The 17,774-nt window shown below is 51.4% G+C and overlaps 1 protein-coding gene across 4 annotated transcripts in view; it reads left to right on the forward strand.

Annotated features, from left to right (window-relative positions):
- The window catches only part of CCDC136 (coiled-coil domain containing 136), a 50,777-nt gene that overhangs the window by 29,802 nt on the left and 3,201 nt on the right, over positions 1 to 17,774 (forward strand). For 3 of the 4 annotated variants that reach the window (XM_082239064.1, XM_082239067.1, XM_082239066.1), the window contains exons 5-8: positions 3,309 to 3,426; positions 5,151 to 5,376; positions 6,153 to 6,284; positions 11,033 to 11,176. In XM_082239064.1, coding sequence (XP_082095190.1) covers positions 3,309 to 3,426; positions 5,151 to 5,376; positions 6,153 to 6,284; positions 11,033 to 11,176 — 620 coding nt within the window. The remainder of the gene's footprint in view (positions 1 to 3,308; positions 3,427 to 5,150; positions 5,377 to 6,152; positions 6,285 to 11,032; positions 11,177 to 17,774) is intronic. The other variant, XM_082239065.1, reaches the window with a different exon arrangement.

Here is a 17,774-nt window from a genome sequence, read left to right on the forward strand (position 1 = left end):
CTGCTCTGGTTCGCCAGAAGCGGCTTAGTCATGCTGGCCACATGACCCGGAAGCTGTACGCCGGCTCCCTCGGCCAATAAAGCGAGAGGAGCGCCACAACCCCAGAGTCAGTCACGAATGGACCTAATGGTCAGGGGTCCCTTTACCTTTACCTTTAAGATAGGGTGTGAGCCTGTGACCTGGCTCAGGAACTAAGTATTTATCATTACAAAAGACTGGTCAGGCTCCTCAGGCAATCCAATCAAGTGTCCATTAAACAGGTAACCTGTCAGACGAGATAAACAACACACTCAGATTTCTGCTGTAGACCGCCTTTTCTGTGATGTAGGTATGATGTATCTGGGGGGTTGTCTTGGGTTACACCCCTTCTGTGATGTATGTATGATGTATGGAGGGGTGGTCTTGATCTCCAGGGCAGGGAATTTAAAATGTCTATATAAGGCCTTGTGCGCCATTGTTCTGGGTTCCTCCTCCCTCCTGCGTGTGGTGAGCAAGGACCCTGTTGCAACAGATCAATAAAGATCAGGCTTACTGGCTGCTTTGCTTCTCAATACCCTCTGGTTGGCCTCTCTTCTTCTCTCCTACCAATAGGGAACCTATGTAAGGACTCTATATGGGCTCTTGGATACCCCATAAGGGAAAAAAGGGCAGATTTTTGTTTACAAAAACCAGATTGAGTTACTTTCGGGTTCTGGCGCTTGTGTGTGTGCACAAGTGCTGAATCGCGACCTGCACGTGCGCAGACGTGGTGCTGCAGGTTGCGGACGCTGCACGGATCACGTTCGCAACCCAAGCGTCCACTGTACTGTTATAAGAAAAGACTGTTCCTTTTCCCCTTATGGGGTATCCAAGAGCCTGTGTAGAGTCCTTATGTAGGTTTTCTATCGGTAGGAGAAAATAACAGAGGCCAAGCAGAGTACAGTGGTACCTCGGTTTAAGAACAGTCCTGTTTATGAATGATTCGGTTTATGAACTCCGCAAAACCGGAAGTAGTGTCCTCGTTTGCGAACTTTACCTCAGTCTGAGAACAGACGCCAAACGGTAGAAGGGCGCTGGCTATGGGAGGCCTCATTAGGGAAAGCACGCCTCAGTTTAAGAACAGTTTCGGTTTAAGAACGGACTTCTGGAACGGATTAAGTTCGTAAACTGAGGTACCACTGTATACAGTGGTGCCTCGCAAGACGAAATTAATCCGTTCTGCGAGTTTCTTCGTCTTTCGGATTTTTTCGTCTTGCGAAGCATGGATCCAGCCTGGTACTGTATTATAATGGGATAGCGGGCAAAGCACAGGAGTTTCCCCAGCCTGGAGGGTCTGTTGCCGGGAAGAGGCAAAGACACCACCTCCCCACGAAAACAACCCCCCTTCCTCTGTCGCCAAGCCTTGCCGCGTCTTCGCTCCGCCAAACCACGTCCCACATCAAAGCCCCAGCCCGCTCCTCTCCCTCTCTCTCCACGAGGTGCCAAAGGAAGTTCGAGCCCAGGAACCGAGGGCGGATGCACGAAGCGCCCGGCGCGGACTCTCCCTTGCTCCCCCTGTTACCTTGCGCCACGCCGCTGGGCTCCCCACAGTCTCGGCAGCTGCTCCCGGCTTCTTCCCACCCCCGCAAAGGCGCCTTCGCGGCGGCCCAAGCGCAGTGGATGCCTCCTCCTCCTCCTCCTTTGTCCTGCCTCCTCCTGCCTTCGCGCAGTTAGGGCAAAATGGAGCAGCCACGTGGGGAGGGGGGGAGAGAGAGAGAGAGGCAGAGGCGGCGCAGAGACCCAGCCAGATCCGCCGGATCCCAGCCCACCTGCCTCCTCTGTGCCCTCTCCAGAAGAGGATCCCTCTGGAAAAGGTCGCTCCCTCGCTCGCTCCCTGCCAGCCCAGTTCCCGCTTCAAAAGGAAACAAATTCGCAAGACGTTTCGTCTTGCGAAGCAAGCCCATAGGGAAATTCGTCTTACGAAGCACCTCAAAAACCGCAAAACCCTTTCGTCTTGCGAGTTTTTCGTCTTCCGAGGCATTCGTCTTGCGAGGTACCACTGTATTGAGAAGCTAAGCAGCTAGTAAGCCTGATCTTGATTAAACTGTTACAACAGGGTCCCCTGCTCACCCCACGCAAGGAGGGAAAGGAGGAACCCAGAACACTGGTGTTCAAGCGCTTATATAGACTTTTGAAATCGCCTCCCCTGTAGCTCAAGACCACCCCCCAAAGCACCATACATGCATCACAGAAAGAGGTGGTCCCCAGCAGAAATTTGAGTGTCTTGCTTCTCTCCTGTCTGCCAAGATACCTGATAATGCCTTATTATTATCTGATTGCCTTTTCTGGGTAGCCTGGCCATTCCTTGGAGATGGTAAATACTTAGTTCCTGAATCTCTTATGCATATTGATAAGTTTGCTCAGCTTAACAGATACCGTATTTTTCGCTCTATAAGACACACCAGACCACAAGACGCACCTAGTTTTTGGAGGAGCAAAACAAGAAAAAAAATATTCTGAATCTCAGAAGCCAGAACAGCAAGAGGGATCACTGCGCAGTGAAAGCAGCAATCCCTCTTGCTGTTCTGGCTTCTGGGATAGCTGTGTAGCCTACATTCGCTCCATAAGACGCACACACATTCCCCCTTACTTTTTAGGAGGGAAAAAGTGAGTCTTATAGAGCAAAAAATACGGTACTTGCCAGACTGTATTTACAGGGAGGTGTAAGCCCTTACAGTCCAAAGACAATTAGAAAGCTTTTCCCATTTCCTTCCTTCCTCACAGAGAAATATTTGAGGTCAATTTGGGAGAGTCAAAAATGGCTTCAGGATTGCTCTGTACTATGTCAGAGATGTGGTTTATATACTTATGTATGTGTTTGCCTTGTACATTTATGAACATTTATCTTATATGTATAAGACCTTAGAATTCATATAACAGTGCTATCAGCCATCCTGGTTCAACCTCCCCATGCTCGTTTCTGAGCAGCAAATGCGGAACTCGCCAGATTATCCTGGACTACAATTCCCACCATCCTGACCTTGGGCCATGTGGATGATGGGCTTTGTAGTCCAGTGAAGTCACAAGAAAAATGTCTTGGACCTGGTGGGGAAATAATCAATACCCAATGCAAAAAACCCACAATTTATGCTCATTTAACTTTCTGTTTTATACACTTGGCAGAAAACTTTTTAAAAATAAGAAGGGAGTGGAAGGAGGGTGGGCATCCAGGAAAAAAAAGACTTTGTCAATCTTACCCACCAAACCTTGAATCAGATGGAATAATCCCCCTGAAATGCGCTGCTCGGCCGCAGCAAATGATGTTTCATCCCGGTGGCTGTGCTTTGCAGAGGAACTCCGGACGCTGAGAATTAAGTACCAGGAACTGACCAACGAGTACCAAATCCTGCAGGAGAGCAACAAGATCATGGTCAACCAGCTGGAGAGACTGGAGGCCCTGAAATACAGGTGAGTCTCCATGTCCCGGGATTGCGCATGGCAGCCAATGGCTTGTGGCAGGACCCCGAGGAGCCGGAACATTTTATTCGATTGCGTTTACCGTATTTTTCGCTCTATAGGATGCAATTTCCCCCCTCCAAAAATGAAGGGGAAATGTGTGTGTGTCCTATGGAGCGAATGCAGGCTTTCGCTGAAGCCTGGAGAGCAAGAGGGGTTGGTGTGCACCGACCCCTCTCGCTCTCCAGGCTTCAGGCAGCTATCTGCAAGCCTTCGGAGCCCGGCAGGAGTTCCCGCCGGGCTCCGAAGGCTTGCGGATAGCAGCCTGTTCTGGGGGCTGGGGTCGGGGGAAGCTAAAAACGAAGCCAAGACAGCGAGCGGGATCCATCCACTCGCTGTCTTGGCTTCTTTGCTCTTTGGGGCTGGGGAAAAAAAATATATCCCCCCCCTTATTTCCCCCCCTAAAAACGAGGTGCACCCTATGGTCCTGTGCGCCGTATGGAGCGAAAAAACCTAGAATATTCCACCTTTCCTGCAAGGAGCTGAAGGTGGCATGCCTTGTTCTCCTCTCTCCCAGCTCAGTCCTCACAACAGCCCTGAGAGGTAAGTTCGGCTGAGAGACTGTGACTGGTCCGAGGCCACTCAGTCAGCTTCATGACCGAGTGGGGATTTGAACCCTCGTCTCTCATGTCCTAACCCGGCACGCTGTCTACTAAACCATGCTGACTCTCTTGCCTCTGCAAATATCAGCTTTAGAGCAAGGATTTTTTGCCGGGAGCAAAGTGGAAAGAGTTAAAGTCCCTCCTCAGCCCTGCTGCACTTTACCTGTTTAGGGAAGTTTTTTTAAATGACTGATGTTTTAATGCATTTTTAACCTTCTGTTGAAGGGACGTGGGTGGCGCTGTGGGTTAAACCACAGAGCCTAGGACTTGTCAATCAGAAGGTTGGCGGTTCGAATCCCCACGACGGGGTGAGCTCCCGTTACTCAGTCCCTGCTCCTGCCCACCTAGCAGTTCGAAAGCACGTCAAAGTGCAAGTCGATAAATAGGTACCACTCTGGTGGGAAGGTAAACGGTGTTTCCGTGCGCTGCTCTGGTTCACCAGAAGCGGCTTAGTCCTGCTGGCCACATGACCCGGAAGCTGTACGCTGGCTCCCTCGGCCAATAAAGCGAGATGAGCGCCGCAACCCCAGAGTCAGTCACAACTGGACGTAATGGTCAGGGTTCCCTTTACCTGTACCTTAACCTTCTGTTGGGAGACGCCCAGAGTGGCTGGGGAAACTCAGCCAGATGGGCAGGGTAGAAATAACAAATTATTATTATTATTATTATTATTATTATTATTATTATTATTATTATTATTACCTGTACACCCCTGGGGCAAATGTTCTGGTTATAGTGATGGCTACCACCTTGAATGGCTAATAATAATAATAATAATAATAATAATAATAATAATAATAGCTGGTGTCCTTGTTTTTTGTCCAAGGGAGCCCCCTCAGATTTCTCTGTTAACAAACTTAATTCGTTCTGGAGGTCCGTTCTTAACCTGAAACTGTTCTTAACCTGAGGTACCACTTTAGCTAATGGGGCCTCCCGCTGCTGCCACGCCGCCAGAGCACGATTTCTGTTCTCCTCCTGAAGCAAAGTTCTTAACCCGAAATACTATTTCTGGGTTGGCGGAGTCTGTAACCTGAAGCGTCTGTAACCCGAGGTACCACTGTATCTCCCTCTCAGTCCTTTCCCTCCGAACAGAGCAAGGAGCAAGTCGGACGACTCTCCCTCCCTCGACTCGGACTCCGAGGGGAGCACGGACCACCCCCCGTCCATCAACTGGCGGGCCACGCCCCACGCAAGCGGCAGCGTCTCCTTCAAGTCCGTGGAGATGGCGGGCACGGCCAGCGAGGGAGACGAGGAGGAGAAGCTGTCGAAACCAGAGAGCGAGGCTGACTTGTGCTACCAGGTGAGGAGGGAGGAGAGCGAGACGGATCCGGACCAGGCGCAGGTATGGGGAGGGGTTTTTAAACGGTGCACCCCCTTTCAAGGAACCCTGGAAGAATTGTTTGGCGAAGGGTTAAGGAGGTCATGGAACGTGGTGGTTGAGATCATGACACATGAATGAGATGCCATGATAATAATAATAATAATTTTTTATTTATACCCCGCCCTTCCCGGTTCAGGAAACCGGGCTCAGAGCGGTTAACAACAAATTTAAAACACTTAATTGATGCTACAAAAAAAACCCCCACCAGCATAAAATATGTATAAAGTGTAGATAACAATAAAATAGAATCAAAAATCAAACATCTGGAGGGCCGGAGTTTGCCTGTGCCTGTGTTAAAATGATTGCAAAACTAGTGAAATGTATGAACCTGAAAAGCATAATTTTTATTTTTTAAGAGTATAGGGTGCCCTACAAGGGCAGCTGAAATGATCAAGGGGTGGAGAGAAAGTTTGCTGTATTTGGGACATTTTCGTCCGGAGAAAGGGCGAGGAAGAGGCAACCAGAAAAAGCTGCCTTCTCCAGTCAGGGGTTTTCCAGATATTTCAGATATTTGCAGCTGGCCTCGCCGCCTGGGGCTGGAGGGATCTGCAGCCTAAAAAATCAGGAAGGCTCTCCGAGGTCAGAGAAGGCCGGTAACCCTCCCTGCAGGTCAGAAACAACAGGGCATGGAGTTTTTGGATGTTGGGCACAGGTTGACCCTCTTGCCCTCTGTGCCCCTCTTCTTGCCCTGGCAGAGCGACCAAGCCCCACGCAGCCAGTGCAGGACAGAAGACAAGGACCATCTTGACCTCCCGGAGTGGGCAAGGAGAGCGGCAGAGCAGAAGGCGGGAGAGGCAGCCAGAGCAGGGAGGGAAGACGGAAGTGAGGTAGGCATGATGTATAGGAACAGGTGCTGATCAGGAGTTGGGTGGGAAATCCATGTTTTTCAGCTCTGCGTTAGCAGTACAGTGGCCTTCCTTACAGGGTGGTTGTAAAGGGTCCAGTAAAATATGCATGCAAACTGCAGGAGTCTGGGCTTGGTCGTTGTTGTTGTTTAGTCGTTTAGTCGTGTCCGCCTCTTCGTGACCCCCTGGACCAGAGCACGCCAGGCACTCCTGTCTTCCACTGCCTCCCGCAGTTTGGTCAAACTCATGCTGGTAGCTTCGAGAACACTGTCCAACCATCTCGTCCTCTGTCGTCCCCTTCACCTTGTGACCTCCATCTTTCCCAACATCAGGGTCTTTTCCAGGGAGTCTTCTCTTCTCCTGAGGTGGCCAAAGTACTGGAGCCTCAGCTTCAGGATCTGTCCTTCCAGTGAGCACTCAGGGCTGATTTCCTTCAGAATGGAGAGGTTGGATCTTCTTGCAGTCCATGGGACTCTCAAGAGTCTCCTCCAGCACCAGAATTCAAAAGCATCCATTCTTCGGCGATCAGCCTTCTTTATGGTCCAGCTCTCACTTCCATACATCACTACTGGGGAAACCATAGCTTGAACTATATGGACCTTTGTTGGCAAGGCAATGTATCTGCTTCTTAAGATGCTGTCTAGGTTTCTCATTGCTTTTCTCCCAAGAAGCAAGCGTCTTTTAATTTCGTGACTGCTTGGGCTTGGTAGCCAAGTATTAAGTTTTCACCCGCCAGCTTCCAAGTCCAGTCCAGCCGCAGACTGGTGTCACAATATTGTATACATTTATTAATATGGATCTTCTTTAGAGCAGTGTTTCCCAACCTTTTTTGGGCAAAGGCACACTTGTTTCATGAAAAAAATCTCGAGGCACACCACCATGCCAGATGGGGAAAGGTCACTTTTTACTTATGTAAAAAAAAATAAAAAAATAGTAACAGCATAGAAGGTAATGGTTAGGCTAGCATCCCTCTTCCAAATATGCTAGGTTTTTATTAGCAGGGACTGTTCTACATGGGAAGGGGAAAGGAAAGTTAATAGAAGGAAAGGCGGATGGGAGAGAAAGAGAAAGAAAGAGGGAAGGAAGGGGGGAAGAGAAGTGGAAAGGAGGGAGACCGAGGCGGGGGAGAAGCGTCTGGAGAGTTGCTCCGAAGTTTGGGGGGCCGCGGGGGTGGGCGCGCGTCCCAGGAGGTGGAGGCCAGCCCGGGCTGGGAGCCGCGCCACGGCCCGGGGGCGGAAGGCGGACCGCGGCTCCTAGGATGTGGAAAGGGGACGGCGGCACAGGGGGAGGAGACCCACACGGCTAGGGCAGCGCGCAGGGGGAGGGGAGCGGGCCGGAGGCGGGCGAGGGGGGCCGCGATCCCGCGCGCCGCGAACATGGCCTCCTTCCCCGCGGGCCCCGCCGAGCCCCCCGGCCGGGGAGGGCGGCGCGCCCCCACCGCCGGAGGAGAGCAGAGGCAGGAGGAGGAGGACGAAGGCGCTGCCGAGGAGGCGCGCCAACTTCTGCGCCCGCCCCGTCGCCGCAGGCTCCTCCCGGCCGAGAGCCAGAGGATGGCGGCGGAGCAGGAGGAGGAGGATCGGGTTTGGCGACGGCTGCTGCGTCCTCTCCAAGCGCGGGGCTGGCCTCCGCCGCGCCCGATCCTCCGCGCTCGCCGCGCTTCTCGGCGGAGCAGGTCTCGTGCGTGTGCGAGGCGCTGCTGCAGGCGGGCGACCCCGGCCGGCTGGGCCGCTTCCTGGGCTCGCTGCCGCCCGACGCCGAGGCGCCGTGCCTGGAGGCGCAGGCGGGCGAGAGCCTGGCCAAGGCGCGCACACTGCTGGCCTTCCAGCGCGGCGACTTCGCCGAGCTCTACCGCCTGGTGCAGAGCCGGCGATGGGATGTGGGAGGGAGCTTGCTCGCCGCCCCGCGTGTGCCTATGTGGGGCACGTTACAGCCCCGTGACGTCAGCGCCACGCAGGCAGCCAGGCAGGCAGACGGCGAGAGCCCCGCGCTGGGCGGCCTCTCCTCGCTGCCGCCGCCCCGCCTCTCGCCGCCCGCCTCGCCCGCCTCCCTCCCACGGCACACCAGGCAACGTCTCGCGGCACACTAGTGTGCCGCGGAACACCGGTTGGGAAACACTGCTTTAGAGAAGCACAGGCTGCTCTTAGGGTCCTGCAAGCCAGATCCCTTGCAGGGAGATTAGACCACGGTTGGCTATTTAATGGGCACTCGTTCTGGGGAAGCGAGATGATGTGATGTCAAAGCAAGGGCCAGTCCACACTGTCCAGTGTGCTCTCCCATCACTTTCCTTACCGCCATCAGTCTCCTTTCATGTAACTTGGAAGCCACTGATTCGAGTCCTACCTTCCGGAGTAGGAGAAAACAAGCTTGTTCCCTCTTCCATGAGATATTTGAAGATGGCGCTCATATCTCCTCTCAGTCTCCTCTTTTCCAGGCTAAACATACCCAGATCCTTCAACCGTTCCTCATCAGGCTTAGTATCCAGATCCTTGATCATCTTGTCTGCCCTCCTCTGCACACCTTCCAGCTTGTCAACACCCTTCTTAAATTGTGGTCTGGACACAGTATGCCAGGTGTGGTCTGACCAAGGCAGAATAGAGCGGGACTATGACTTCCCTTGATCTGCACACGATACAGTGGTGCCCCGCAAGATGAATGCCTCGCAAGACGGAAAACCCGCTTGACAAAAGGGTTTTCCGTTTTTGAGCTGCTTCGCAAGACGATTTTCCCTATGGGCTCGCTTTGCAAGACGAAAACGTCTTGCGAGTGTTCCGTTTCCCCCCGCTTCCCCCCTTTTTCTAAGCCGCTAAGCCGCTAATAGCCTTTTATCCGCTAATCCGCTAAGCCTTTAATAGCCGCTAAGCCTTTAATAGCCACTAAACCGCTAATAGCGCTAATCCGCTAAGCCGCTAATAGGGTTGCTTCGCAAGACAAAAAAAATGCTAGACGAAGAGACTCACGGAACGGATTAGTTTTGTCTTGCGAGGCACCACTGTACTTTTGTTGACGCAGCCTAGAATAATGTTAGCTTTTTTTTGCTGCTGCATCACACAAGATCCCTTCCTCCCCACTACGGTAACTGCACTACCTGAATCTGAGGGGTTGCATCTGCAGACCCTGGTGCCGTATGGGGAACTGCCCCACTAACCTCAGTCCGGCCCCGACTTGCCTGCCTTATTTTGGACCACCAATCCAGGGGGGGGGGGAGCCCTGCCTGTCAGATTTCCCCTCCTCCTTCACTCCAGGGCTTCTGCCCGCTAAACTTAGCAAAGGGGAAGAGGATGGGGACAAAACTAGAATCAATTGGCAGTGCTGTTGCGTTCCAAAGGCAAAGGAAGGATTGGACCCTGATTAATAAAATACACACAAGGCTTGGCCAGCAAGACTCTGGGAGGAAGTGCCAATAATAATCTGTCGCACCCTGGCCCAGCTCCCCTTTATTAACAAAAGAACTTTTAACAAGCGCTTGTAAGAACCAATCAGATTTCCCCTGAGCATTTCGAAAAAACCACATGGGACAAAGTTAGATCAGAGAAATCCTTTTAACTACAAAGAACTAATTTGAGCACGCGTACATGTTCAGGCATGTAGGGGACGCGGGTGGCGCTGTGGGTAAAACCTCAGTGCCTAGGACTTGCCGATCGTATGGTCGGCGGTTCGAATCCCCGCGGCGGGGTGAGTTCCCGTCGTTCGGTCCCAGCTCCTGCCCGCCTAGCAGTTCGAAAGCACTCTTAAGTGCAAGTAGATAAATAGGTACCACTTTATAGCGGGAAGGTAAACGGCGTTTCCGTGTGCTGCGCTGGCTCGCCAGTTGCAGCTTTGTCACGCTGGCCACGTGACCCGGAAGTGTCTCCGGACAGCGCTGGCCCCCGGCATCTTAAGTGAGATGGGCGCGCAACCCCAGAGTCGGTCACGACTGGCCCGTACGGGCAGGGGTAACTTTACCTTTACCTTTACATCTTCAGGCTAAATAAAACAGGAATCAAGGAGGAAACCATTTAGCAAACCCTGGAGGTCATAAACAGGCAGTAAACAGGAAAGGAAGGACAGGCAAGGAAAGATAGTATTTAGCATCTCCTTGTGAATTCTCTTCCTGGCCCTTAAGATCTACCTAAAGATTAACAAAATCTACATCAAGGCTACCTCCTTATCTTAGGTACTGAGGATGTCTGGTGAAGCAACTGGTCTGTGTTTTAGAATGCTTATACGTGCCTGTCAGGCAGAGAAAATGGGCAGTAGAGAAAACAGTGGCGTAGTGTGGGTTGTCAGCACCCGGGGCAAGGCAAGTAATTTGCGCCCCCTAACCCGTGGATTTGCGCCCCCTAACCCGTGGATTTGCGCCCCCTAACCCCCAGATGTTGCGCCCGGTGCGGCCGGCCCCCCCTGCACCCCCCACGCTACGCCACTGAGAGAAAATGGGGCAGAGATGTAGAGGCTTGTGGGATTTGATCAGAAATTATTGTCAATGACTCAAGCCCACTCAAGCAATGCTTTCATCGTTGACACAACAGCTTGCTCCATTTTTCATAATTTTTCATAGCAATCCCACCTGACCACCACATCGTGCCCAGCCAGTGGCTCTGGCGCCACCTGCTGTTGGCCTCCGTGCCTCCTGCCCTACCCAGTCCCACCAGCTGCTCCTGGATCCCACTAAGACCCCATGCGTCGGAAAGGTATGCGAAGGGATGCCTGGCTTGTCCGTTGACCCTCTGCTCTTCCTTCTTCTCTGGCAGCACGACCAAACCCAGGACATCCTGCGAGAGATGGAGAGTAAGTGCTGGCTCAGCCAGAACGAACGGGAGCAGCTGCACGAGGAATTGCGGATGTGCAAGGAAGAGATTGAGAGACTTAACGGCACCATCCCCATCGGAGGACGGGTAAATCCTCAGAGGCGTTTGGGCATGTGTGTGCGTGTGTGTGTCGCGGGTTGCTCTGCTTGGTCCAGTGGGGAGCTGGGGGCTGGAGCAACCCTTTCCCTGAAGCAGAGGTGATTGATTGATTGATTGATTAATTGATTGATTGACTGATTGCATTTCTATGCCGCTTTCCGTTCAAACGAATCCCAAAGCGGCTTACAAGCAACAAACAGCAATAGCATGAACACCACAAGTACAGCATGAATCAGATAATAATGCGAAATTTGCTTCAAGTTTGAATTTGGGTGCAAAACATTTCCGAAACGCAGCTGTCCTCTCCAGACAGGCTTTTAACAACCAGCCGCCTCAGTGTCTCCACAGGGACATATTAATCGTTTTATTTGTTTATTTCATAAATAAATTTATGCACCATTTGATTGGGGGTGGGGGTGGGGGTGGGGAGAGACATACCTCAACGCAGTTTACAAAGAGAAGGGGGAAATAAAATTAGCTTTAACAGCAATACTTTGAAACGTTCAAAAGGTAAAACCAGCAAGAAACTGAAAGCTGGTTAAAACACACATCCGCGTTCTGCCTGTCTGGGTAAAGGTAAAGGGACCACTGACCATTAGGTCCAGTCGTGGCCGACTCTGGGGTTGTGGCGCTCATCTCTCTTTACTGGCCGAGGGAGCCGGCGTACAGCTTCTGGGTCATGTGGCCAGCATGACTAAGCCGCTTCTGGCGAACCAGAGCAGCGCACAGAAACGCCGTTTACCTTCCCGCCAGAGCGGTACCTATTTATCTACTTGCACTTTGACGTGCTTTCGAACTGCTAGGTTGGCAGGAGCAGGGACTGAGGGAACGGGAGCTCACCCCGTCACGGGGATTCGAACCACCGACCTTCCGATCGGCAAGTCCTAGGCTCTGTGGTTTAACCCACAGCGCCACCCGCGTCTGGGTAGGCTTGACCAAACAGAAATGTTTTTAGCAAGCGCTGAGAAATATACAGGAAAGGCACCTGCCTGCTGTCATTGGGCAGGGAGTTTGAAAGTGCAGGAGGCTTCGCACGGAAAGATTGATTTCTTACAAATGCGGAGCAGGTATCACGCGGCACTTCTAGCAGCGCCAGATACTATGTGGGGATCAGTCGCCGGTGCGCTTTTGGGGGTGCTGTGCCCACAAACGCCAGACGACAGGGTTCGAGAGACACAGCAATTCCTGCATAATGTCTTGTGTGGTTAAAAACACACTCACACATTGACTGACTCCAATTCTAGCACAATCGCAATCCCTTTCCCGGTGGGTGGTAGGAATTCTGCGTAGCCAGCTCCTTCCCAGACAACCAAATTCTTCGGTGCAGAGTCATAGCACGCAGGCGGCTCTGAAGCAGGATCCGGGCCCGAAATTTCAGACCCCCGTCCCACACGGGCAGCCAAAACACCCTGTGACCTAACTTCTTTCTTTCTCTCTCTCTCCTCTCTCTCTTTCTCTCGTCCCCTGCCTCGGCTCATCTCCCCTCCGTGGTGTTTGTGGCGTCCCCTCCGCCCTCATCCCACGCTCTCCCTCCCCACACTGCCCCCCGGAACCCCACAGGTCCCCCACGTGCCTGACCCTCCCGCCATCATCTCCCTCCCTCTCATAGGACTGGTTATCATAGTAGCCCTGCTTTGGTGCTGGCGGGCTGAGATGTCTTCCTAACTCCCCGAATCAGGTACTGGTATCATCCGCTTGGTCTGCTAGGCTGCGCTTGGCTTGCGTCTCCTGCATGAAGCAAGGACACACATTCCCCGTATCCTACATTTGGTTGCTTTGTCGTTGTCGTTCCGCTCTTGCAGTTACACCCATGCACCTGCCCAGCACCCCTCCCTCTCGCCTCCTTCCCCAACCCATCGCCTGCCTCACAGCCTGTTCCCTCTTCCCAACAAATCATTTCCCCATGCTTGCATTTCCTCCTCCGGTGAGGCAGAGCAGGAACAAGCCAATTCCTTTTTTAAAAAAATAGACTTTGGGTTAGGAAAGCCTTTCAAGAGGTTTTCCTGCTGGGGCTGATGGGAGTTCTAGGCAGTGCCGGATTTACATACAGTGGTACCTCGGGTTAAGTACTTAATTCGTTCCGGAGGTCCGTTCTTAACCTGAAACTGTTCTTAACCTGAAGTACCACTTTAGCTAATGTGCTGCACCACTGGAGCACGATTTCTGTTCTCATCCTGAAGCAAAGTTCTTAACCTGAAGCACTATTTCTGGGTTAACGGAGTCTGTAACCTGAAGCGTCTGTAACCTGAAGCGTGTGTAGCCTGAGGTAGCACTGTATAAGCTAAACAAGCTATAGCTTAGGGCCCCACTCTCTTGGGGCCCCCCCAAAAAAATCAAAGGGAAAAAAACCTGGATGTACATTTCCAAAATATTAAAAAGGTAAAGGTAAAGCACCCCAGACAGTTAAGTCCAGTCGTGACCGACTCTGGGGTTGCGGCGCTCATCTCGCTTTACTGGCTGAGGGAGCCGGCGTACAGCTTCCGGGTCATGTGGCCAGCAGGACTAAGCCAGAGCAACGCACAGAAACGGCGTTTACCTTCCTGCTGAAGAGGTGCCTATTTATCTACTTGCACTTTGACGTGCTTTCGAACTGCTAGGTTGGCAGGAGCAGGGACTGAGCAATGGGAGCTCACCCCGTCACGGGGATTCGAACCGCCAACCTTCTGATCGGCAAGTCCTAGGTTCTGTGGTTTAACCCACAGCACCACCCGCGTCCCAGTGCCGGATTTACCTATGAGCTAAACAAGCTATAGCTTAGGGCCCCACTCTCTTGGGGCTCCCCCCAAAAAAATTAAAGGAAAAATAACTTGGATGTTCATTTCCGAAATACAGTGGTGCCTCGCAAGACAAAATTAATTCGTTCCGCAAGTTTTTTCTTCTTGCGAGTTTTTTGTCTTGCGAAGCACGGTTTCCCATAGGAATGCATTGAAAATCAATCAATGCGTTCCTATGGAGACCGTCCGGGGACCTGTTTAAAGCAAGGGGCGGCGGGGAGAATCGCTTCTCCCCGTTGCCGCCCCTTGGTTCAAAAGGGGTCCGGGGAGAGAGGGGAAGGCGCGCTGCGCTTCCCCGCTATCCCCGGAGCTTGCGGGGCAAGCTTCGTTTTGCGAAGCAAGCCCATAGGGAAATGCGTCTTGCGAAGTGGCTAAGAAAACGAAAAACTCCTTCGTCTAGCGAGTGTTTCGTCTTCCGAGGCGTTCATCTTGTGGGGCACCACTGTATTAAAAAGGTAAAGGTAAAGGACCCCAGAAAGTTAAATCCAGTCGCAGACGACTCTGGGGTTGCGGCGCTCATCTCGCTTTAATGGCTGAGGGAGCGAGCATTTGACCGCTGACAGTTTTTCCGGGTCATGTGGCCAGCATGACTAAGCTGCTTCTGGCTAAACCAGAGCAGCGCACGGAAACAGCATTTACCTTCCCTATTTATCTACTTGCACTGGCCTGCTTTCGAACTGCTAGGTTGGCAGGAGCTGGGACCGAGCAACGGGAGCCCACCCCGTCGCGGGGATTCGAACCGCCGACCTTCTGATCAGCAAGCTCAAGAGGCTCAGTGGTTTAGACCACAGCGTCTCAAAATATTACTTTGATAAAATACATGTTTTGTTATGTGCAAATGGCTTGATATACCTCTTAGGCCCATAAATCACCACCTAGCATATATTCAACACAAAAAACAGCGACCATTTGTTGTTGAGAAAGGACAGCTGGACACAGTAAGGGCCCCATTTCCTTCAGTAGCTGAGGGCCTTGTCAGACCTAAATCCGGCCATGGCTCTAGGGCAGAAACATCTGGAAGGCATTGTCTGGGTGAACGCCGGGTTAAGAGGCGCTTCCTACAACCTCCCTTTGCAAAACCCAGCAGTCAGGTTGCTCACCGGTTTGAGCATATAATGCCAATCCTGGCTTGCCAATCACCATATTTTTCGCTCCATAAGGCGCACCTAGTTTTTAGAGGGGGAAATCAAGAAAAAAAATCTGTCTGCTTCTCCCAGAGCTTCTGGGGCTGCCAAGGGAAGCCTGGGTCCCCCCCCCCCCAAGCCCCAAAGAGCAAAGAAGCCAAGACAGCGAGCGGGATCCATCCCGCTCTCTGTCTTGGCTTCTGCCATAGCCGCGCGCAGCCTCTCCCGGCCAGAGGGGCTGCACGCGGCTATGGCAATACCCCCAACCTCCCGCAAAAGCCCACAGGAGCCGCGCACCCTTTAAGGAGTGTGGGGCTCCTGCGGGCTTTTCAACGAGGAGGGAGAAGGGACTGACTGGCTGCGTCAGTCCCTTCTCCCTCCTGGGGAAAAACCCGCAAGAGCCGCGCGGAGCTTGTGTGTGGCTCTTGGGGGCTTTTCCTCCCTGCTTCCCCCCTGCATTTGCTCCGTAAGACGCACACACATTTCCCCTTACTTTTTAGGAGGGAAAAAGTGTGTCTTATGGAGCGAAAAATGCGGTAGTTTCCCAGCTCGAAAGTGCTGCTTTTTGACCTATAAGCCTTAAACTGCTCGGGACTGCGATGCCTCAAGGACCGCCTCTAGCCATATGAACCGACCTGGACCCTGAGATCATCCTCTGAGGCCCTTCTTCACCTGCCTCCATCACGAGAGGCCCAGAGGGTGGCAGCACAAGATAGCTCAGTTGCTTAGAGCGTGGTTCTGATCACGCCAAGGTTGCAGGTTTGATTCCCGTGTGGGGCAGCTGCATAGTCTTGCATTGCTGGGGGCTGGACTGGGTTATCCTCAGGGTCCCTTCCAACTCTACGATTCTGTGATTCTAACAGGGCCTTTTCTGAAATGGCTCCCTGTTTGTGCAATGCTCTCCCCAGGAGAGGCTCGCCTGGTGCCTTCATTGATACCAAGAAAAAAGCACACCAAGAACTCTGGCCCATATCCGTTTCAGCAGTGGGAGTGGTCTGTACAGTGGTGCCCCGCAAGACGAATGCCTCGCAAGACGGAAAACTCGCTAGACGAAAGAGTTTTCTGTTTTGGAGGTGCTTCGCAAAACGAATCTCCTACGGGCTTGCTTCGCAAGACGAAAATGTCTTGCGAGTTCCTGCGGTTTTCCCCCCTTCCCCCCTTTTTCTAAGCCGCTAAACCGCTTATCCGCTAAACCGATAAGCCGCTAAAAGCCGCTAAAAGCCGCTAATAGCGCTAATCCGCTAATCCGTCAATGGGCTTGCTTCGCAAGACGAAAAAACCGCTAGACGAAGAGACTCTCAGAACGGATTCTTTTCGTCTTGCGAGGCACCACTGTACTCGCAAATCAATAGTTAACAGTAACAAAAACTAATCCATTCAGAAGTATGTATTCTGACAAGGATTGCAAACACACATGGAGATTACAAACTCAAAAAAATATGTATAACACAATAATTCGTTATAGAATCAGAGAGAAGAGTTTATGAGTAGAGATAAGTTCCTGTTAGTCCACAGTCAGATTCGTCGTGGAGGTCTTCGTTTCAATCATAAATGTATCCTTCTTATCCTTGAGAAACATAGAAAATAACAGGATATATTTATCCGAAAGTCTTCAAACTTACACGGCCCTTTAAAAATTAGGCAAGGAACCAAATGTTATATAATACTGTTTTATATATTATAATTTATGACAATTTAGAATTTAAATGTATTTTCATGTAATATTTGATACTTCAGCTGATGAAGGTGAATACATCGAAATAGGGCCCTGTCCTGGTTTCTGATCCTAAACTGACTTCTGACTTCTGCTAAGTGATTGAAACTAAGACCTTCACGTCGAATCTGACTATGGACTCACATGAACTTATCTCTACCCATAAACTCTTATCTCTAATGCTGTAACGAATTATTGTGTTAGACATATTTTTATGAGTTTGAGTTTGTAATCTCTATTTGAGTTTGTAATCCTTGTCAGAATACATACTTTTGAATGGATTAGTTTTTGTTACTATTAACTATTGATTTGCGAGTAGGGACCCCTCCCACTGCTGAAACTTACATTGGCCTGAGTTCTTAGGTGTGCTTTTTTTTTTTTTTTGGCACCTTCATTTAGGCATAACAACGACAATAATAATATTAACCAGGCAAAAAACGTTCCTCATTTGGTTGATCCAATTTACATCCTGTGCCCTTTTAAAATGTAATTTTTTGGGGGGGGTGTATTGGGTTGCTGTTTTTATTTTTATGAGGTACAGTGGTGCCCCGCAAGATGAATGCCTCGCAAGACGGAAAACGAAAGAGTTTTCCGTTTTGGAGGTGCTTCGCAAAACAAATCTCCTATGGGCTTGCTTCGCAAGACGACAATGTCTTGCGAGTTCCTGCGGTTTCCCCCCTCCCCCCTTTTTCTAAGCCGCTAAGCCGCTTATCAGCTGATCCGATCAGCCGATAAGCCGCTAAAAGCGCTAATAGCGCTAATCCGCTAATCCGTCAATGGGCTTGCTTCGCAAGACGAAAAAACCACTAGACGAAGAGAATCACAGAACGGATTCTTTTCGTCTTGTGAGGCACCACTGTATTTTGTGGTTTTATATCTTGATTTTATTCTGTGAACTGCCCTGAGACCCACTCACAACCCAGGTATAGGGCGGTATATAAATTCAATTAACAACAACAGCAACAACAACAACT

This window comes from Podarcis vaucheri (assembly GCF_965113315.1).
Source record: "Podarcis vaucheri genome assembly, chromosome: 10".
NCBI lineage: Eukaryota > Metazoa > Chordata > Lepidosauria > Squamata > Lacertidae > Podarcis > Podarcis vaucheri.